The sequence below is a fragment of the Plectropomus leopardus genome, chromosome 18, assembly GCF_026936395.1.
Source record: "Plectropomus leopardus strain MGB_pleo_1.0 chromosome 18, ASM2693639v1, whole genome shotgun sequence".
Lineage (NCBI taxonomy): Eukaryota > Metazoa > Chordata > Actinopteri > Perciformes > Serranidae > Plectropomus > Plectropomus leopardus.
Genome location: NC_142193.1, coordinates 26,183,872 through 26,197,647, shown reverse-complemented (window position 1 = coordinate 26,197,647; position 13,776 = coordinate 26,183,872). Strand labels below are relative to the sequence as shown.

The window sequence follows — 13,776 nt, the reverse complement described above, 5'->3', positions numbered from 1 at the left end:
AGAGTTTAGCAGCATTATTTGAAGGTGGCATCAGCGATTTTGGAGAGACATTGTTGATATTCTTTGGAGTAGACTACATCCTTTTATTTACGCCCTCAAATTGACAGGCAAGACAGTTTTTAGACACTGATAGTACAGAGTACAGAGTACACATAGTACAGGCAAATGGATTTTTATTATTCAATCTGCATTTGAATCATGCATATTTTTTAATAACTGATTTAACTGTAAAAATAGCCCTCATAAATGTCTTATACTGCTGGTACCCAATACAAGGCTAGACTAGGCTCTTGGGAACATCGCAATGATCCCAGACAGGGATTGCAGTTAACTAGCTGGTGAGGATACTGTTGCTTTTAGCAGCTTAAGAGTCAGATATTTCCCTCAGGCGTGAGAGGTGACATATCAGAGCTAGAGTAAATAGTGGACTCACGTTCTCGAGGTGGTCAAAGACACGACTCCAAATGTGTGAAAATGGTGCTTCATAACTGCAGGATGCATCCGTTCATCATACACTGTGTATTTCAGTGTTGTGCCAGTAGCTTGTTTTCGCTGCCAAGAGACCAAATAAGATTAGTTATTGCAGGTTCAGCATTTAAAATTTAAAAATGTGTTTCCTAAATATAATCTGAACAAAAAATTATCTCAGAAAACAAGGGTACTCAGAGAAAGCAGATCTCACAATGTTAACAAAAGTGAGAAATAATGTGTGTATTTACCATTTCAAAAATTGAATGGGTTCTTCTTTGGCCCAGGCTTCACGCTTTCACAAAGTTTCAAGGAAATTGGGCCGTTAGTTTTTCTCAAATCCTGCTGAGAAAATAACAACTGCACTGTGGACATAACCTCCGTGCTGGAGGTAATAATGATGACATAACATTTTACAATAATGAACTGAGTTTAAACAATTTCTTACATTATTTCACATATTAATTAATTCATTTACATATTTTATGTCTTAAACATCAGCTTCTCCAAAGGACAAAAGGTACAGACATAACAGGTGAGGTGTTTCCATGTGACTTCATCAAATCCAGGTGAGATGCAGTTACAGATATGCCACACATGTAGGATATACAAAATAATACACAATCATGAAACTGAAGGAATAAAACAAACACAAGATTCATTAAAGATTTTATGTTCTTTATTCGTTGTCTTCCTGTTTTTCTCTCTGAATCAATGTATCTTTTTTATCTTAATCAAAGGTAAAATACACCATTTCCTGTCCGCAACCGACTTAAATAAGGTCGTCTCTTTCAGCGTCTTTTGTTAATTTTCATATACAAAATAAGAATTGCGACTATTGTTGTATATATCTACTGTACAGTGGGTCTTTTTGTTCCGTTTTAACTCCCCCGACTGACACCTCCTCCTCAGTCTCTCTGTCCAATCAGGAGCTTTTTATTTTTTTTTACTTCTTCACGATCTGGATGACGTCCTCGTGCTCCATGATGTGTGTTAGACCGACCCTCTGAGGGCTGTACTTGGTACTGGTTCCCTGGAAGAACAACAGATTAAACAGTTCAGACCGTTCCTTATTATTTGTTTGGGTTTTAAATGTAGTGAATCACAACACGGTGATATAGTGACCTGCATCCACTCTGCCCTGCTTCTCGTGTATCACAGGACAGTAAACACAGCTGTAGCTCAAATGGTGATTTTAATTTAGGAAGTCAACTGAGCAAACTGTGAACAGTGAGTGTTATTGTTAGGGACTTTTACCCTCACAGACCTCATCCAAAACTAGCAGTTATAATATCAGTGAGTAGCAGCTGTGATAACTGTAGTTACTGATGTGTGTATCAACATTTTAAGAATTTAAAGTACATACATAGCTTACAGTCAATAGACGGGTTTCCATTAACCCTAAAACTGTGCAAATTCTTATTGAAAATATAAAGTCTTCATAATGGAAACACGTCAATTATGTAAAAACTCCCATTTGTTCCAAAAAAGTTTTAACGATCACATCATTTGTTGAAACTTGAGCTTGAGGCCTCAAAACAGGAGTCTAAAAACCAATGGGTGATTTCATGCAGGCTATGTCTATTATTTTATACAATCTACGGATCAGAATATATGCAGTGAACACTTTTAAAGTTATCAAGTGTATTTTTGTTGAGTATTTTTGGTGAAATGCAGATGCTTCAAAATTCATGAATATAAATGGATGTGCAGCTACAGAGACACAAGAACAGTGTCTTTTTAGAGGCCGTCACTCTGATGAACACTTAACACCCGTCTATAGTGTCCAGAACAATCCCCGTGTAATAATCCTGTAAGCAGCCGCTTCACCTGTAAATTATTTATTTCATAGTCTAAATACAAACGGTTCTTTAACATGTTAATATTATCATTATATATATATATAAGCACTGCTGCACACATTGTACATATATTATATATATTGTATATTATCATATCCCCCATACCTCATGTTTATAAGGCAAACTGTTAACATTAAACATCCCTTTATTTATTCCAGCACCCTTTGCACTCAGCATCATACAACTATTGCAGATAGATGGAGACAGATAGATAGATAGATAGATAGATAGATAGATAGATAGTCAATAAACTCTGTTAAATACCCTGCATGTGTGCACACTTACTTGGCCATAAAGCTGACTCTGAATCTAAAATGTCATCACTTCATCATTTTATCCTATTTAACATTTTTATGAATTTTTGCCAAAATTAGTGTATGAATTCTTGATTTATGGTTAAATTTAATGACTGACCACCAACCTCTGTCTATCCTTGAGATATTGCAAACACATGGATGTGAAGGACAGATGGATAACCCGAAAACATAATGCTTCTGTCACCAACATTAAGGCATTATAATTTTGCAATGTTTATATGCATGCTACCACAGATGTATAGTTGGTTTAGTAGTTTTTCTAATGTGAAACTGCCACTTATTCAAAGCATGGCTGGAGTTAAGGTGTAGTAAAACTGCCACACAAAAACCTTCACTGCCAACTTATGGGAACGTCGTAACTCACTCCTTAACTTAACTTTTAATGTTCATGAACATTTTGTTGTTGGACACCATTAAAACCTCTCGTCTGATTTGCTTCCATTCTTTATGCAAATGTGTGTATTTGTGCTGTGTTTTCCTCAATAAACAGAGTGTTTTTTGTCTCCCAGTGGAACAAAAACATACTGAATCATGACCTAAAAAATGCTTTATATACTATTACACCTCTACTAAAAGAAGCCCCATTAAAAGGTTAAGCATATCCATGACATCTACAAACAGTTTTTGTCTATTTTACTCAGTAGTTCAACAGGAGGAAGTTATTTTTAGCAGTTTATAGGACAAGAGGCACATGAGTTAAGTTTCTGAAGGTTATTTTCTCTGAAAACTTTAACTTACCCAAACCAGGGCATATTTGAACTGGCTGGCTAAGGTTCTGTGGATTCGATGGCACTGTGGGTAGAAAGCAGAACAGTCATATTCACACCATGCAAAAACAGCAGGTCTGCTAATAGTAGCAATATTATTCATGTACAAATGTTCCAAAAATATTCATTTTGATACTGACAGAAATTGTGTGAATCCATGTTTTTTTACTTACCACGTGTTCTACAGATGCTGATCTTCTCATAATGATGGCATCAGTAAAGTCTGGGCGCTCTGATGGAAAAATAAACACAAATTTAATCTTTTGGGTATTCCTGTGTTTGTGTCAGTCTAATGAGTAAATCATAGTGTGTGTGTGTGTGTGTGTGTGTGTGTGTGTGTGTGTGTGTGTGTGTGTGTGTGTGTGTGTGTGTGTGTGTTTGTGTGTGCGTGCGTGCACCTCCTCTTTTCTTAGTGTAAATGCAAATCAGAGCCAGGTATTCCCACAACGTCTCCAGAAGGTAATCCAGGTTCAACTTCATCCCACAACTGAAATATACATGAGGAAGCTGTTTAACTCCCACATGCACACATAAAAAAAGATGACAAGATTCCAACTAAAACCGCTGTTATTCACACATGCATACAGATAACAGACCTGATGACGACACTGTGAGGTCTGTGAGCCAGGCGGTCCACCTCCTCGATGGAGATTTGATCCACCTTATTGTACACCTGTGAGCGCCACAAATAATATGAAGGGGCAAAAAGACTTTAATGTATAGAAGCTAATAAAAAAAGACAGTTAGAGAGATTTGTTAAAACCTCATTACTCCAAATATAGTATTGTTCTCGTTTTCACACACAAAAGAGTTTCTGTGGGTTAAAAAAACACCTTTGGACTTTGGACATTTAAGATTTTAGAGGTATGAGGCCTATAACCCAAATCAGCTGATGACACTGACATACATAAAGACAAGGCATGTAAACTCTGTTCCCGACGATGACATCGATGAACTCGTCTGGTGTGCTGTCCTCCCTGAAGAGGACTTCTGCGTTAAAGATTTCTGAGGAGAGTAAGTTAAAGAAATCAACCAAACACTGCTGTGATTTTTTAACAGAAAATGATGAGAGGACAGAAAAGGCCTGAGCTGAAGAGACAAGAGCGTCTCTTTGAGGAAGAGACATTAAATCATTAGGCCACAATGACAGAGTGGAGGATACTGTATTCGTGAAGGATGAGCTGGACGAGTTTCTCTGAGCAGTGGGTGAGAGGAACAGTGGAGTTGTAGGAGAGGCCGCCACCTTTCTTGGGCTGCAGAGAGAAACAGACGCTACATTTTTGGACCAATTAATGTCAGAGAGAGGTACGTTGACTTGTTATTTATTTAAACGCAGGGTCCTCCAGCGGTTGATTATCTACTGCAAACGTCTGGAACTGGACAGACAATCTCACCTTTATTTTTGCTATTTTTTCAAAAGAGAAACTTTTAACACATCCGTTAAAAAAACAGTTTCACGTTTCAAATATAGCAATACAATGTTTGTTGAAATCGAAAAAATAAATTGTTTTCATTCCTTTAAGAGTAATTGTAACTAATGATAATAATGCTGTAAACACTGAAATACCATATAACCACGATATTTTCTGAGACAGTCATTGTAACATGAAACACTCAGTGTTGGAGGCGGGGCTCTGTTCATTCCTATGAAAATTGCTCAGTGCCGCATGAAGCTAAAGAAAGTTTGACATCCAGGTATAAAAATACTCAGATCTTCCACATCCAAGAGCCCACAGAGCACAACACTGGACTTTTCTTTCGCCTTGCCTCCCAACCGATCGATCACAAGCTCACTTTTATGAATGACTGTAAAACAACTCTGGATTCGGTTATTAATGAATTTTACAACTTTAAGGACTGAATGATTTGAATAAAGGCTATTCAAGTGTTCGTACTGGGAAGTTGATGTCAAGTCTCTGGCCCATGGCATCAAGCAACAGACCCAAAAGTTGTGTTTCCATGATTTGGCCACTATGTCAAATTTGCTTCAAAGCCCGACGCTGTTTCCTGCGGATTGGGACATGATGGCGAGCAGAAATCTACTTTAGTAAACAGGAGCACTTTTGAGGCACTTCCAAAAACAACCAAGATGATGTCTGCTGATGTAGATCTTTCTGTTGAAGTACTATTTGTAAATTCTGATGGCAAAAACTCTCTTTTTTATAGATGTATTGATGGCACACTATCACAGCTTGTCTCTGCACGCTGTAGCCTGTTTACATTTGTCCATCACTCACCACTACGTCACGATCTGTTGCTCTGATTGTTTGCTGGTCAATCTAATAACATCCCGAGTCTACAGCTGCTGATAACACCCCACAGAATCCAAAACGAACTGAGATGTTTCAGACTAAATCCCACTTGCGATTTAGTCTGGCGATGTCAGGCTACATTTTACTTGTCATGACGTCTAAAAAAGACTAAGAGCCACATCTCTTTGAAATAAGCTGCTGATGTTCACAGTCTGATCAGGATAATGAAAGAAAATGTACCTTGAAATAAATATTTGGTTTTGTCCTGTTGAGTCTAATGCCCACTGACTCCAACTCTTTTTCTAGAAGTTCTCTGGAAAAATAAAAAAAGAAAAAGAAGTTAAAGGCAAGAATTAGTTTCAAATGCTCAGATTCCTCTCAAACGCCCTCTGACAGACACTCACACACAAACACAAACAGTGACATCACACACCTCTGAACATCCCCTTTGGTGGCATCCAACATCATGATGACGACGTCTGCTGTCCTGGCGACAGCGATGACCTGCCGACCTCTACCCTTACCTATGAAAAGCCAAAGAGTCAAAGTATTAAAATCACTGTGGGGCTTTTTCTCATTACTGTAAATTACAGCAGCAAGCAAATTATAAAACTGAACACAAATCATCTGTTAATAACTCTGAGAATTCTAATAGTGGCAAAATAATTAAATAGATACAACAAATGCCCAACGTCAGCTCACTTTGGGTTTAAACAAACAAAAACAAAACCTAATCGTACCTTGGGCAGCACCCTCGATGATTCCTGGCAGATCGAGGAGCTGGATGTTGGCCCCTTTGTACTGAAGAGCGACAGAAAACAGTGTAAGTGGCAGATTGTTGCAGTGTTTAAGATATGTGTTAGTGTGAATGTGTGTACCTCTATGACACCAGGTATGCAGGTGAGGGTGGTGAACTCGTAGGAAGCCGCTTCACTGGCCGTTGACGTCATCAAACTAAGGAAGGTGGACTGCGGGACACAACAGAGGATTCAATTACACGAGCATGTGTTCAATCTTTGGATTATGTTTCAATTCTGGTGCATTTATATGAGAGGATTATTGGCTGCTTGGTTCGAGTGTTTGTCATTTGTTTTTATTTGAGGTACACCGCAGGATTTAGCACACACTTTTATGAAAGTAAAAAGAACATCATCTTTTTCTGATCCAGACATAACCCACGGTGACGTACCTTACCCACAGAGGGGAAACCGATAAGAGCAACACGAGCGTCTCCTGATTTCATGACATCGAAGCCCTCGCCTTTGGCCCCCGCTGACTTGGAGGGCTCCAGGAGCTGAGCTCTGTATTTGGCTAGCTTGGCCTTGAGCAAACCCAGATGGTACTCAGTGGCTGGAGAGGAAAAACGTGACAAAATGTGTTAGAGAAACAGCATGTACGAATTACGCATTTACTGTGGGGATTGCAGATTGCAAACTGAAACTTCTCCCATTATGAGTCCTTCAGTGTTCATTGTTCAGGAGGTTTTTTTTTTTACTGTGAGCTGAAGTCTCTTCAAAACAAACAAGCCAGGTGATTTAAAACCAGGAAAAACACTGAATAAAGCAGTTTCACATTAAAAATCTGTGTTTCTCTGACAGTGTTCGGCCCATCTAGCCCAGCACCTGTGATGGTGTGCTTTCCTTTTTGCTCTGATAACTTAAGATCCAGACATCATAACAAAAACACAGCAATTCTTATTTTCAGGTGATCATACACTAAAGAAATGTATTATTATATCTGATTCAATTTCTGCCAATATTTCTCCCTAAATCCTACACACTGGTGAGAGGTGAAGAAGAGCTGCTATAAAACTGTAACACCTGCACGATCACCACTCCAGAGTTTAGCTGGAATCATTTGAATGAATTAGCAACTACTTTGAAATTAAAAATGTTTATGATATTGTTGCTTTAAACCCTTTGAAACCAGGAACGACATCACTTTTCTTGCGCTGCTTTTGGACGCCTTTAAGAGGTATTAAAGGCGTATTATTAGACGCATTCAAACATTTGAACCCTGAAAAAATCGGTGCAATTTCTATAAAAAACAAAGAAAATGAGCAACTTAGTAAAAAATGCTGCAAGAAATTAACAGATTCAAGATTTTTTTTAAACTAGGCTAAATATCTAGGGGAAAATACATTTACAGCTAATCATCATGACATGTTTAAAATGACGTCCCAGAATTGTTAAAAATGTTCAGCACTTTTTTCCAAATCATTTTTTAAAATATTTTTTTCATGATTTCAATTTTTTTCGCTTCTTTCTTCTCTTTAACGAATTGTCAGGCAATTTTCTTGCACTTTTCACTAATTTCTTGCTAGTTTTTGGGTCGTTTCTTGCTGTTGCACTTTGCTTTCTTCCAATGTTTTTGACGAAAAAAATCAAGCCAACTGTGGTGTCAACTGTAATCAAGCTTTGGGTGTCAGTTAGCGCGCGTCCTCTTGATTCCTTGTTTGATTAATGAGTAACACAACACTGACATCTGACACACACACACACACACACACACACACACACACACACACACACACACAAGTGGCTTCAAGTTCGTAAATGGTGAAGCTAACAGTTAGCCGTGTTAGCCTGCCCTCTCTTACCTTTGTTTTTCTGTGTCCGAGAGATTTCTCTCTCTATTTCCGCGATTTTCTCCAAAATCCCCATGTCGGCAGGTCGGCTGTGCAGCAGCTACACTGTCAGGGAGAGAAAATAGCAGAAAACAGAAACGTGTTACTCCACAGTTGTTAGCTTTGTTAGCCACCCGGCTAACCTGCTAACCGGTAACAGTTCACAAACCCGAGTTAAAAACACCGAACCAACACATACAGGTTTAGATTAGCATCTGCGTTAGACACACGCAGTGTCAGCTGTCAAATGTGAAGTAAAATGTTAGATATTTACACTTTGACAGAAGCTACACTCCGCGGCATGCACAGAAAACTGACATCACCAACCGGAACTCGTTGCGTGCCTGTGAAACGTCCGGGCGGAAACAAGGAAACTCGCCGCATTTTGTCCCATGTATCGTTTTCGCTCACATCAATCGGGAAGTCTGACATTTTCCGCAAAGGACAGTAAAATACAGATTCAAAAAAATAAAATATAATGTGTAGCCGTTTTTTAACAACCGGGCATTCCTGATGTTGCATCGATAAGTCAGTGAAAATATTAGGTAATATCTGAGGAGAGCGAACATGGCTGCGCCCACAGGACCGAGAGGACCCGCAGCCTCCAGCCCGCCCGGGTTTGAAGGTTTCCCGTTTGCAGTGGCCGGTAAATTACCGGAGGACAGCGCCGGTAAGGAGCACGAGCAGACCGGGGAGGTGAAGAAGAAGCCTTGCAGAGCGTGCACGGACTTTAAGTCATGGATGAAGATCCAGAAGAAACAGACGACAGCTGCTGTACAGGTGACCGCAGGTCAACGAGGGTCTTTGAGGAGATAAAGAAATATTCATCTATAGTAGAAAAGTTTGGTTTGACTACAAGATGAGTTATAAACTTATATATATGTGTTTTTAATGTGCTGGAGTTGTGTCCTCCCTTGAGCTTCATCAGCAAGTTTTACTCATCATGACGCAATATTTCATACCCGATGACCTTTTGAAACCTGAACAAATTGGCTGGATTTCTCTCAAAAACACGGGAAGGAGGCGACGAGCAACCTTACAAGAGATTGACCAAAAATGTGCAAAAAAAAGTAAAAAGTTAGAGAAAATAACGTGGAAATGAGATAAGGGGAAAAAAGTAAACAAACAAACGAAAACATGACTCAAAGAAAGTGCTTAAAATACATTTTTCCTCTAATTTGAAATATAACTAAGAGAATTAAATAGTTTTCTGAATATTTTCCCCTAATTTTCTGATAATATCTGATCATTTTTACACCACTTCACTGTCACCTTTACTTTTTTTCAGTTTGCAGCACAAATAAACTAATGTAAATCCAGCTGTTAAAGGTTCACAAGAAACACAAAATATGACCAATTAAGTTCAGCAAAAAAACAATAGAAAAGCCTGGATTGAATACAAAATGGGTTATACCATTATATATTTTTTTAAAAATGTTCTTGAGTTTTGTTTTTCTCTTGAGCTTCATTAATAAGTTTGCTATCATGGCACAATGTTTCATGCTCAGTCACAGTTTGAAACCTGAGCAAACTGGCTTGATTTTCCTTAAAATTACAGGAAGACTCCCAAGACAGACCACAAGCCATGTGAAGCAACAAGAAACAACAGAACAACAGTACAAAACAATAGCACAGCAACAACACACAGCAGCATTTTAGCACAAAATAGCCACGCACTTAACATTAATCTACAACATATAGCTTTTTCGCACAAACATGCAGCATGAAGCAAGAAAATATTGCACCATGCAGAGCAGCACCAAAAAAACAGCAATAGACAGAAGCAAAGATAAAATCCAGGAGTCATCACATTATGTTTTTTTTAAATGTTAGTAAAAGGCATCTGAATGCAGCAAATTAAAAACTGATGTTAATCCGGGTGTTAAAGGCTTAAAAGAAAATATACCAAATATGGCCATTTGAAGTTAAATGTCCCTACCCTCAGCCAAATTTTAAAAAGCGTAACTCCCTCTTCAGTGCTGAATAATAAAATGTTTAAAGTCCTCAGTTCATCTCTGTTAGTTCTCAGATTTTGCTTCGCTGTTTCTGAATACAGACTGGATGCATTTCTCTGCAGATTTAGCATTTTTCACAACATTTACACAACACCTATGCCTGCTTAAATTAGTTTTACCCCTTTAATGCCAGAGGCCATTTGAAGCCTCTGTGCAGAAGAAAATAGTCTTCAAATCCGGTCTAAGGCTTTTAATATGAATTAAGTTATTTGATCCTGATCTCCAAGAGACAAATTGTCTTCTCTGGACAGGATATTAGCAATGCATGAAACCACAATTTCCACCATAATGCAGTTGGCTGCCAGCTGATTGACTCTGCTGTGTGTCTGTGTGATTCTCCAGGAGACCAAAGCTGCAGAGTCAGAGCCACAACAAGAGCCACAGTGCCCGCTGGACAGGGAAGAATTGGGACGTAACACCTGGTCCTTCCTGCACACCATGGCGGCATATTACCCCGATCGTCCGTCCTCGACTCAGCAGCAGGAGATGGGCCAGTTCATCAACCTTTTCTCTAAGTTCTTCCCGTGTGATGAATGTGCAGAAGACCTCAGGAGCAGGTCAGAACACAGAGCTTCTATGAATGTATTGTGCAGCCTGGCAGTCACATGTCAGGTCTTGTAGCACCTAAGCAAGTGATACTCAACTTATGGCCTGCGGGCCAAATCTGGCCCCCAATAGAGTGCTGGGCAGCCCCCCAAGCATTTTCTTATTCACAATAAAAATAAAGTCACTCACAAATTGTTTTTGTACTTTTAATACACATAAGGTGCCAGAGTGCATGAAACAGCATCAAAATAGAGCTTGTTTATCAAAAAAGGTGCTAGCGGAAGATCCCCACACCCTCTCAGCTAAGCTCCTAATGTCCTAAAATCCTAGATATGCCCTGAAATCCTAGAAATGTCTTGTAATCTGAAAAACATCCTAAAATCTTAGAAATGTCCTAAAATTCTAGAAATGTTCTAAAATCCTAGAAACAGCATAAAATCCTGGTTAAGTCCTAAAAAATCCAAGAAATTCACTAAAATACTAGAAACGTCATGAAGTCTTCGACAGCAAATGTCCCCACTGTGGGACTAATAAAGGATTGTTTATCTTATCGTATATTAAATGTCCTGAAATCCTTGACACGTCATAAAATCCCTAAAATGTCCTGAAATCTTAGAAATGTCCTAAAATCCTAGAAACATGCATGGGGCTGCTGCGACGGGCCCCTGGCCTTCTGTCATTTTGCAAAAGTGGCCCTTAAAGCAAAGCAACTGTAGCGTCCCTGATCTCAGCAAACAGAACGGTCACATTTTACGATATTATCAGGCCATCTCTGAACTCACCTCCTCCTCTCCGCAGATTGAAAACCAATCAGCCGGACACCAGGAGTCGCCACGCTCTTTCTCAGTGGCTCTGTCGTATCCACAATGACATCAACGTCCGGCTGGGCAAGCCCGAGTTCGACTGCTCCCGTGTGGACGAGAGGTGGAAAGACGGATGGAAAGACGGTTCCTGTGACTGAGCGATGAACCTGAGAGGAGAAATTATTTCCGTCAGTGCAAAACTTAAAGTGGAGACTCTGTTGCAGAGAAACTTTACGTGGCGAGACAAAAGCTTTTTGCTCATTTCTTGTTTTTTGGTTACTTAATATAACTGATCTGGTAATAGAAATAAAATATGCAAAAAATTAGAATCTCTCTCTCTTTCTGAGGCTAGAACCAAAACTCACGGTAAAATATTAAAGTAACTGGGGAGCTTTAAAAGTTTGCATTATAAATGTTTACTGAAATTTTGCATCTGATCTGAAACAGATTTTTGACCAGAGTAACCTTGAAAACTCAGCAGTCAAACATGTTGGTTTTTTTTGAGGTCTTGTTTAGCCCAGGAGAATCACTACAACACAAAATATCCCATTCCTAAATTAGGGGAAAAAAATTGTTACACAATTCTCATTTTGTCAGCGATTAATTACAGCTATCACAAATACTTTGTGTCAGAGAAATATATATTTTACATATTGATGATGTTGATCACAGAATGTTTCTTCACTGTATTACCTCACTTAATTAGTGTTTCTGTGTGTGTTGTGGTAAAACTGCTGTTAATTTATTTGCATAACTTGCAGTGCTTGGATTGATAAATATGTAATTTTCTGATTACAGTGATGATTTCTTGATTATTTCAGTCAATAAATAATGTACAAATACCTATATTTTTTGGATTAAAGCTTCTGTGATAATTTACTTGCATTCTCTAATTCTTGTCACTGTATTGTTTTGGGGTTTTTTTTGGCTATTGGTTGCACAAATGAGTGTGTTTGAAGACTTGCTTTAGGCTCTGGTCACATGTTATTTTGACTTGTAATAGAATAAAATTAGATAATGAATTAGTGGGCTCATGGGTAATTAAAACACCTGTTGGTTGCAGGGTCAGTCAAGGGCCTTTGAGCAACTCAGACACGTGACCTGATCTGTGTGCTGTTAATAAAACACTGATCATGTATTTGTTATTTAAGGAAACAGTAGAGGACACACACACATACACAGGTCTAATGCTCAGCTGCTACTGTTTGTTGTACTGTTATCATGATCCTGTTATTTGTATTTGTTCCACATACAACTACAATCATCATCAACTGTGGTTTTAATTACTTCTTGTCCGAAACTGTTTATCTATTTCAACCCTTTAAAACCTGGATTGACATCAGTTTTCTTATGCTGCATTCAGATGCCTTTCATAAGCATTTAAACCCTTGAAACCAGAGCAAATTGGTTTAATTTATTTTGAAAACACTTGAAAAAAAGGCAAAGAGCAACTTGGCAAGAAAATTAAAAAGAAATAATAAAAAAACTAGGGTGCAAAATCCAGAAAATGGTTTTTGCTCATTTTCAGGTTATTTTTCACTAATTTCTTGCCAGTATTTTGAGTTATTTCTTGGTAAGTTATCCCTCTACACCTCATGTTCTTGAAAGGAATCAGATCAATGCTCAGTTTTCAAAGGGTTAATGAATATTACTGAATTTTGAGGTAGATGTCACTGACCTCTAGTGGTGTGAGCTTGGTAATAGAATGAATGTAATATTAGTAGAGAAAAGGAAAAATTGAGTTTTCATGATACCAGGGCAGACGACGACTTTATCGCTGCCACTGAAGCTCATAATGGACACACTGATGGGCAAATATCCTTTAATAAGCGACTTGTGACTTTACTTTATTTTAGTATTTGGCACAAGTACGTCATCATGAGACTTTTGACCATGCCACATTTCATAACTTAATGTTTGTAGCTGGTGAACGATTGAAGAATTTTCACTCAGTATATTGTTTGTAGCCTGCAGTCCTTGTGGACTTTGTGCCTCATACTTAGTTCTGATCTGACTCAGATGCAGGACTGTATCTGCCATTGAGGACAGTAAGGTGTTGACTTTGTTCATGGAAAATAATAATAATAATAAATATTTGAAAATCTGAGAAATTTGATTAG

General features: G+C 38.5%; 2 protein-coding genes across 3 annotated transcripts; one reads left to right on the top strand and one right to left on the bottom strand.

Moving 5' to 3' along the window:
• Window positions 1-1,129: 1,129 nt before the first annotated feature.
• On the bottom strand, window positions 1,130-8,670 carry drg2 (developmentally regulated GTP binding protein 2). Of its 2 annotated transcripts, none has more exons than XM_042505451.2 (14): window positions 8,567-8,670; window positions 8,266-8,358; window positions 6,856-7,016; window positions 6,545-6,634; window positions 6,407-6,467; window positions 6,100-6,190; window positions 5,907-5,979; window positions 4,577-4,667; window positions 4,322-4,419; window positions 4,011-4,087; window positions 3,813-3,901; window positions 3,588-3,646; window positions 3,386-3,439; window positions 1,130-1,501 (listed from the first exon to the last, which is right to left on the bottom strand). In XM_042505451.2, the coding sequence occupies exons 2-14, from the start codon at window positions 8,327-8,329 to the stop codon at window positions 1,415-1,417; spliced, it is 1,095 nt and encodes a 364-aa protein (XP_042361385.1). In that variant the 5' UTR covers window positions 8,330-8,358; window positions 8,567-8,670; the 3' UTR covers window positions 1,130-1,414. The 2 variants fall into 2 exon arrangements, with proteins under 2 accessions (XP_042361385.1, XP_042361386.1); XM_042505452.2 differs by lacking the exon at window positions 8,567-8,670 and adding an exon at window positions 8,492-8,535.
• An 18-nt stretch (window positions 8,671-8,688) lies between these two features.
• gfer (growth factor, augmenter of liver regeneration (ERV1 homolog, S. cerevisiae)) lies at window positions 8,689-12,535 on the top strand. Its single transcript, XM_042505453.2, has 3 exons — window positions 8,689-9,072; window positions 10,650-10,864; window positions 11,652-12,535. Exons 1-3 carry the CDS (start codon window positions 8,860-8,862, stop codon window positions 11,812-11,814), a joined length of 591 nt encoding a protein of 196 aa, XP_042361387.1. The 5' UTR covers window positions 8,689-8,859; the 3' UTR covers window positions 11,815-12,535.
• Window positions 12,536-13,776: the final 1,241 nt, after the last annotated feature.

Coding starts and splice junctions, on each gene's coding strand:
- drg2 (XM_042505451.2), bottom strand. CDS start 8,329: ATGGGGATTTTGGAGAAAATCGCGGAAATAGAGAGAGAAATCTCTCGG. Junction 6,635..6,855: donor GTTTCCCCTCTGTGGGTAAG/GTACGTCACCGT, acceptor TGTGTCCCGCAG/TCCACCTTCCTTAGTTTGAT. Junction 6,468..6,544: donor GCATACCTGGTGTCATAGAG/GTACACACATTC, acceptor GTCGCTCTTCAG/TACAAAGGGGCCAACATCCA.
- gfer (XM_042505453.2), top strand. CDS start 8,860: ATGGCTGCGCCCACAGGACCGAGAGGACCCGCAGCCTCCAGCCCGCCC. Junction 9,073..10,649: donor AGACGACAGCTGCTGTACAG/GTGACCGCAGGT, acceptor GTGATTCTCCAG/GAGACCAAAGCTGCAGAGTC. Junction 10,865..11,651: donor GCAGAAGACCTCAGGAGCAG/GTCAGAACACAG, acceptor TCCTCTCCGCAG/ATTGAAAACCAATCAGCCGG.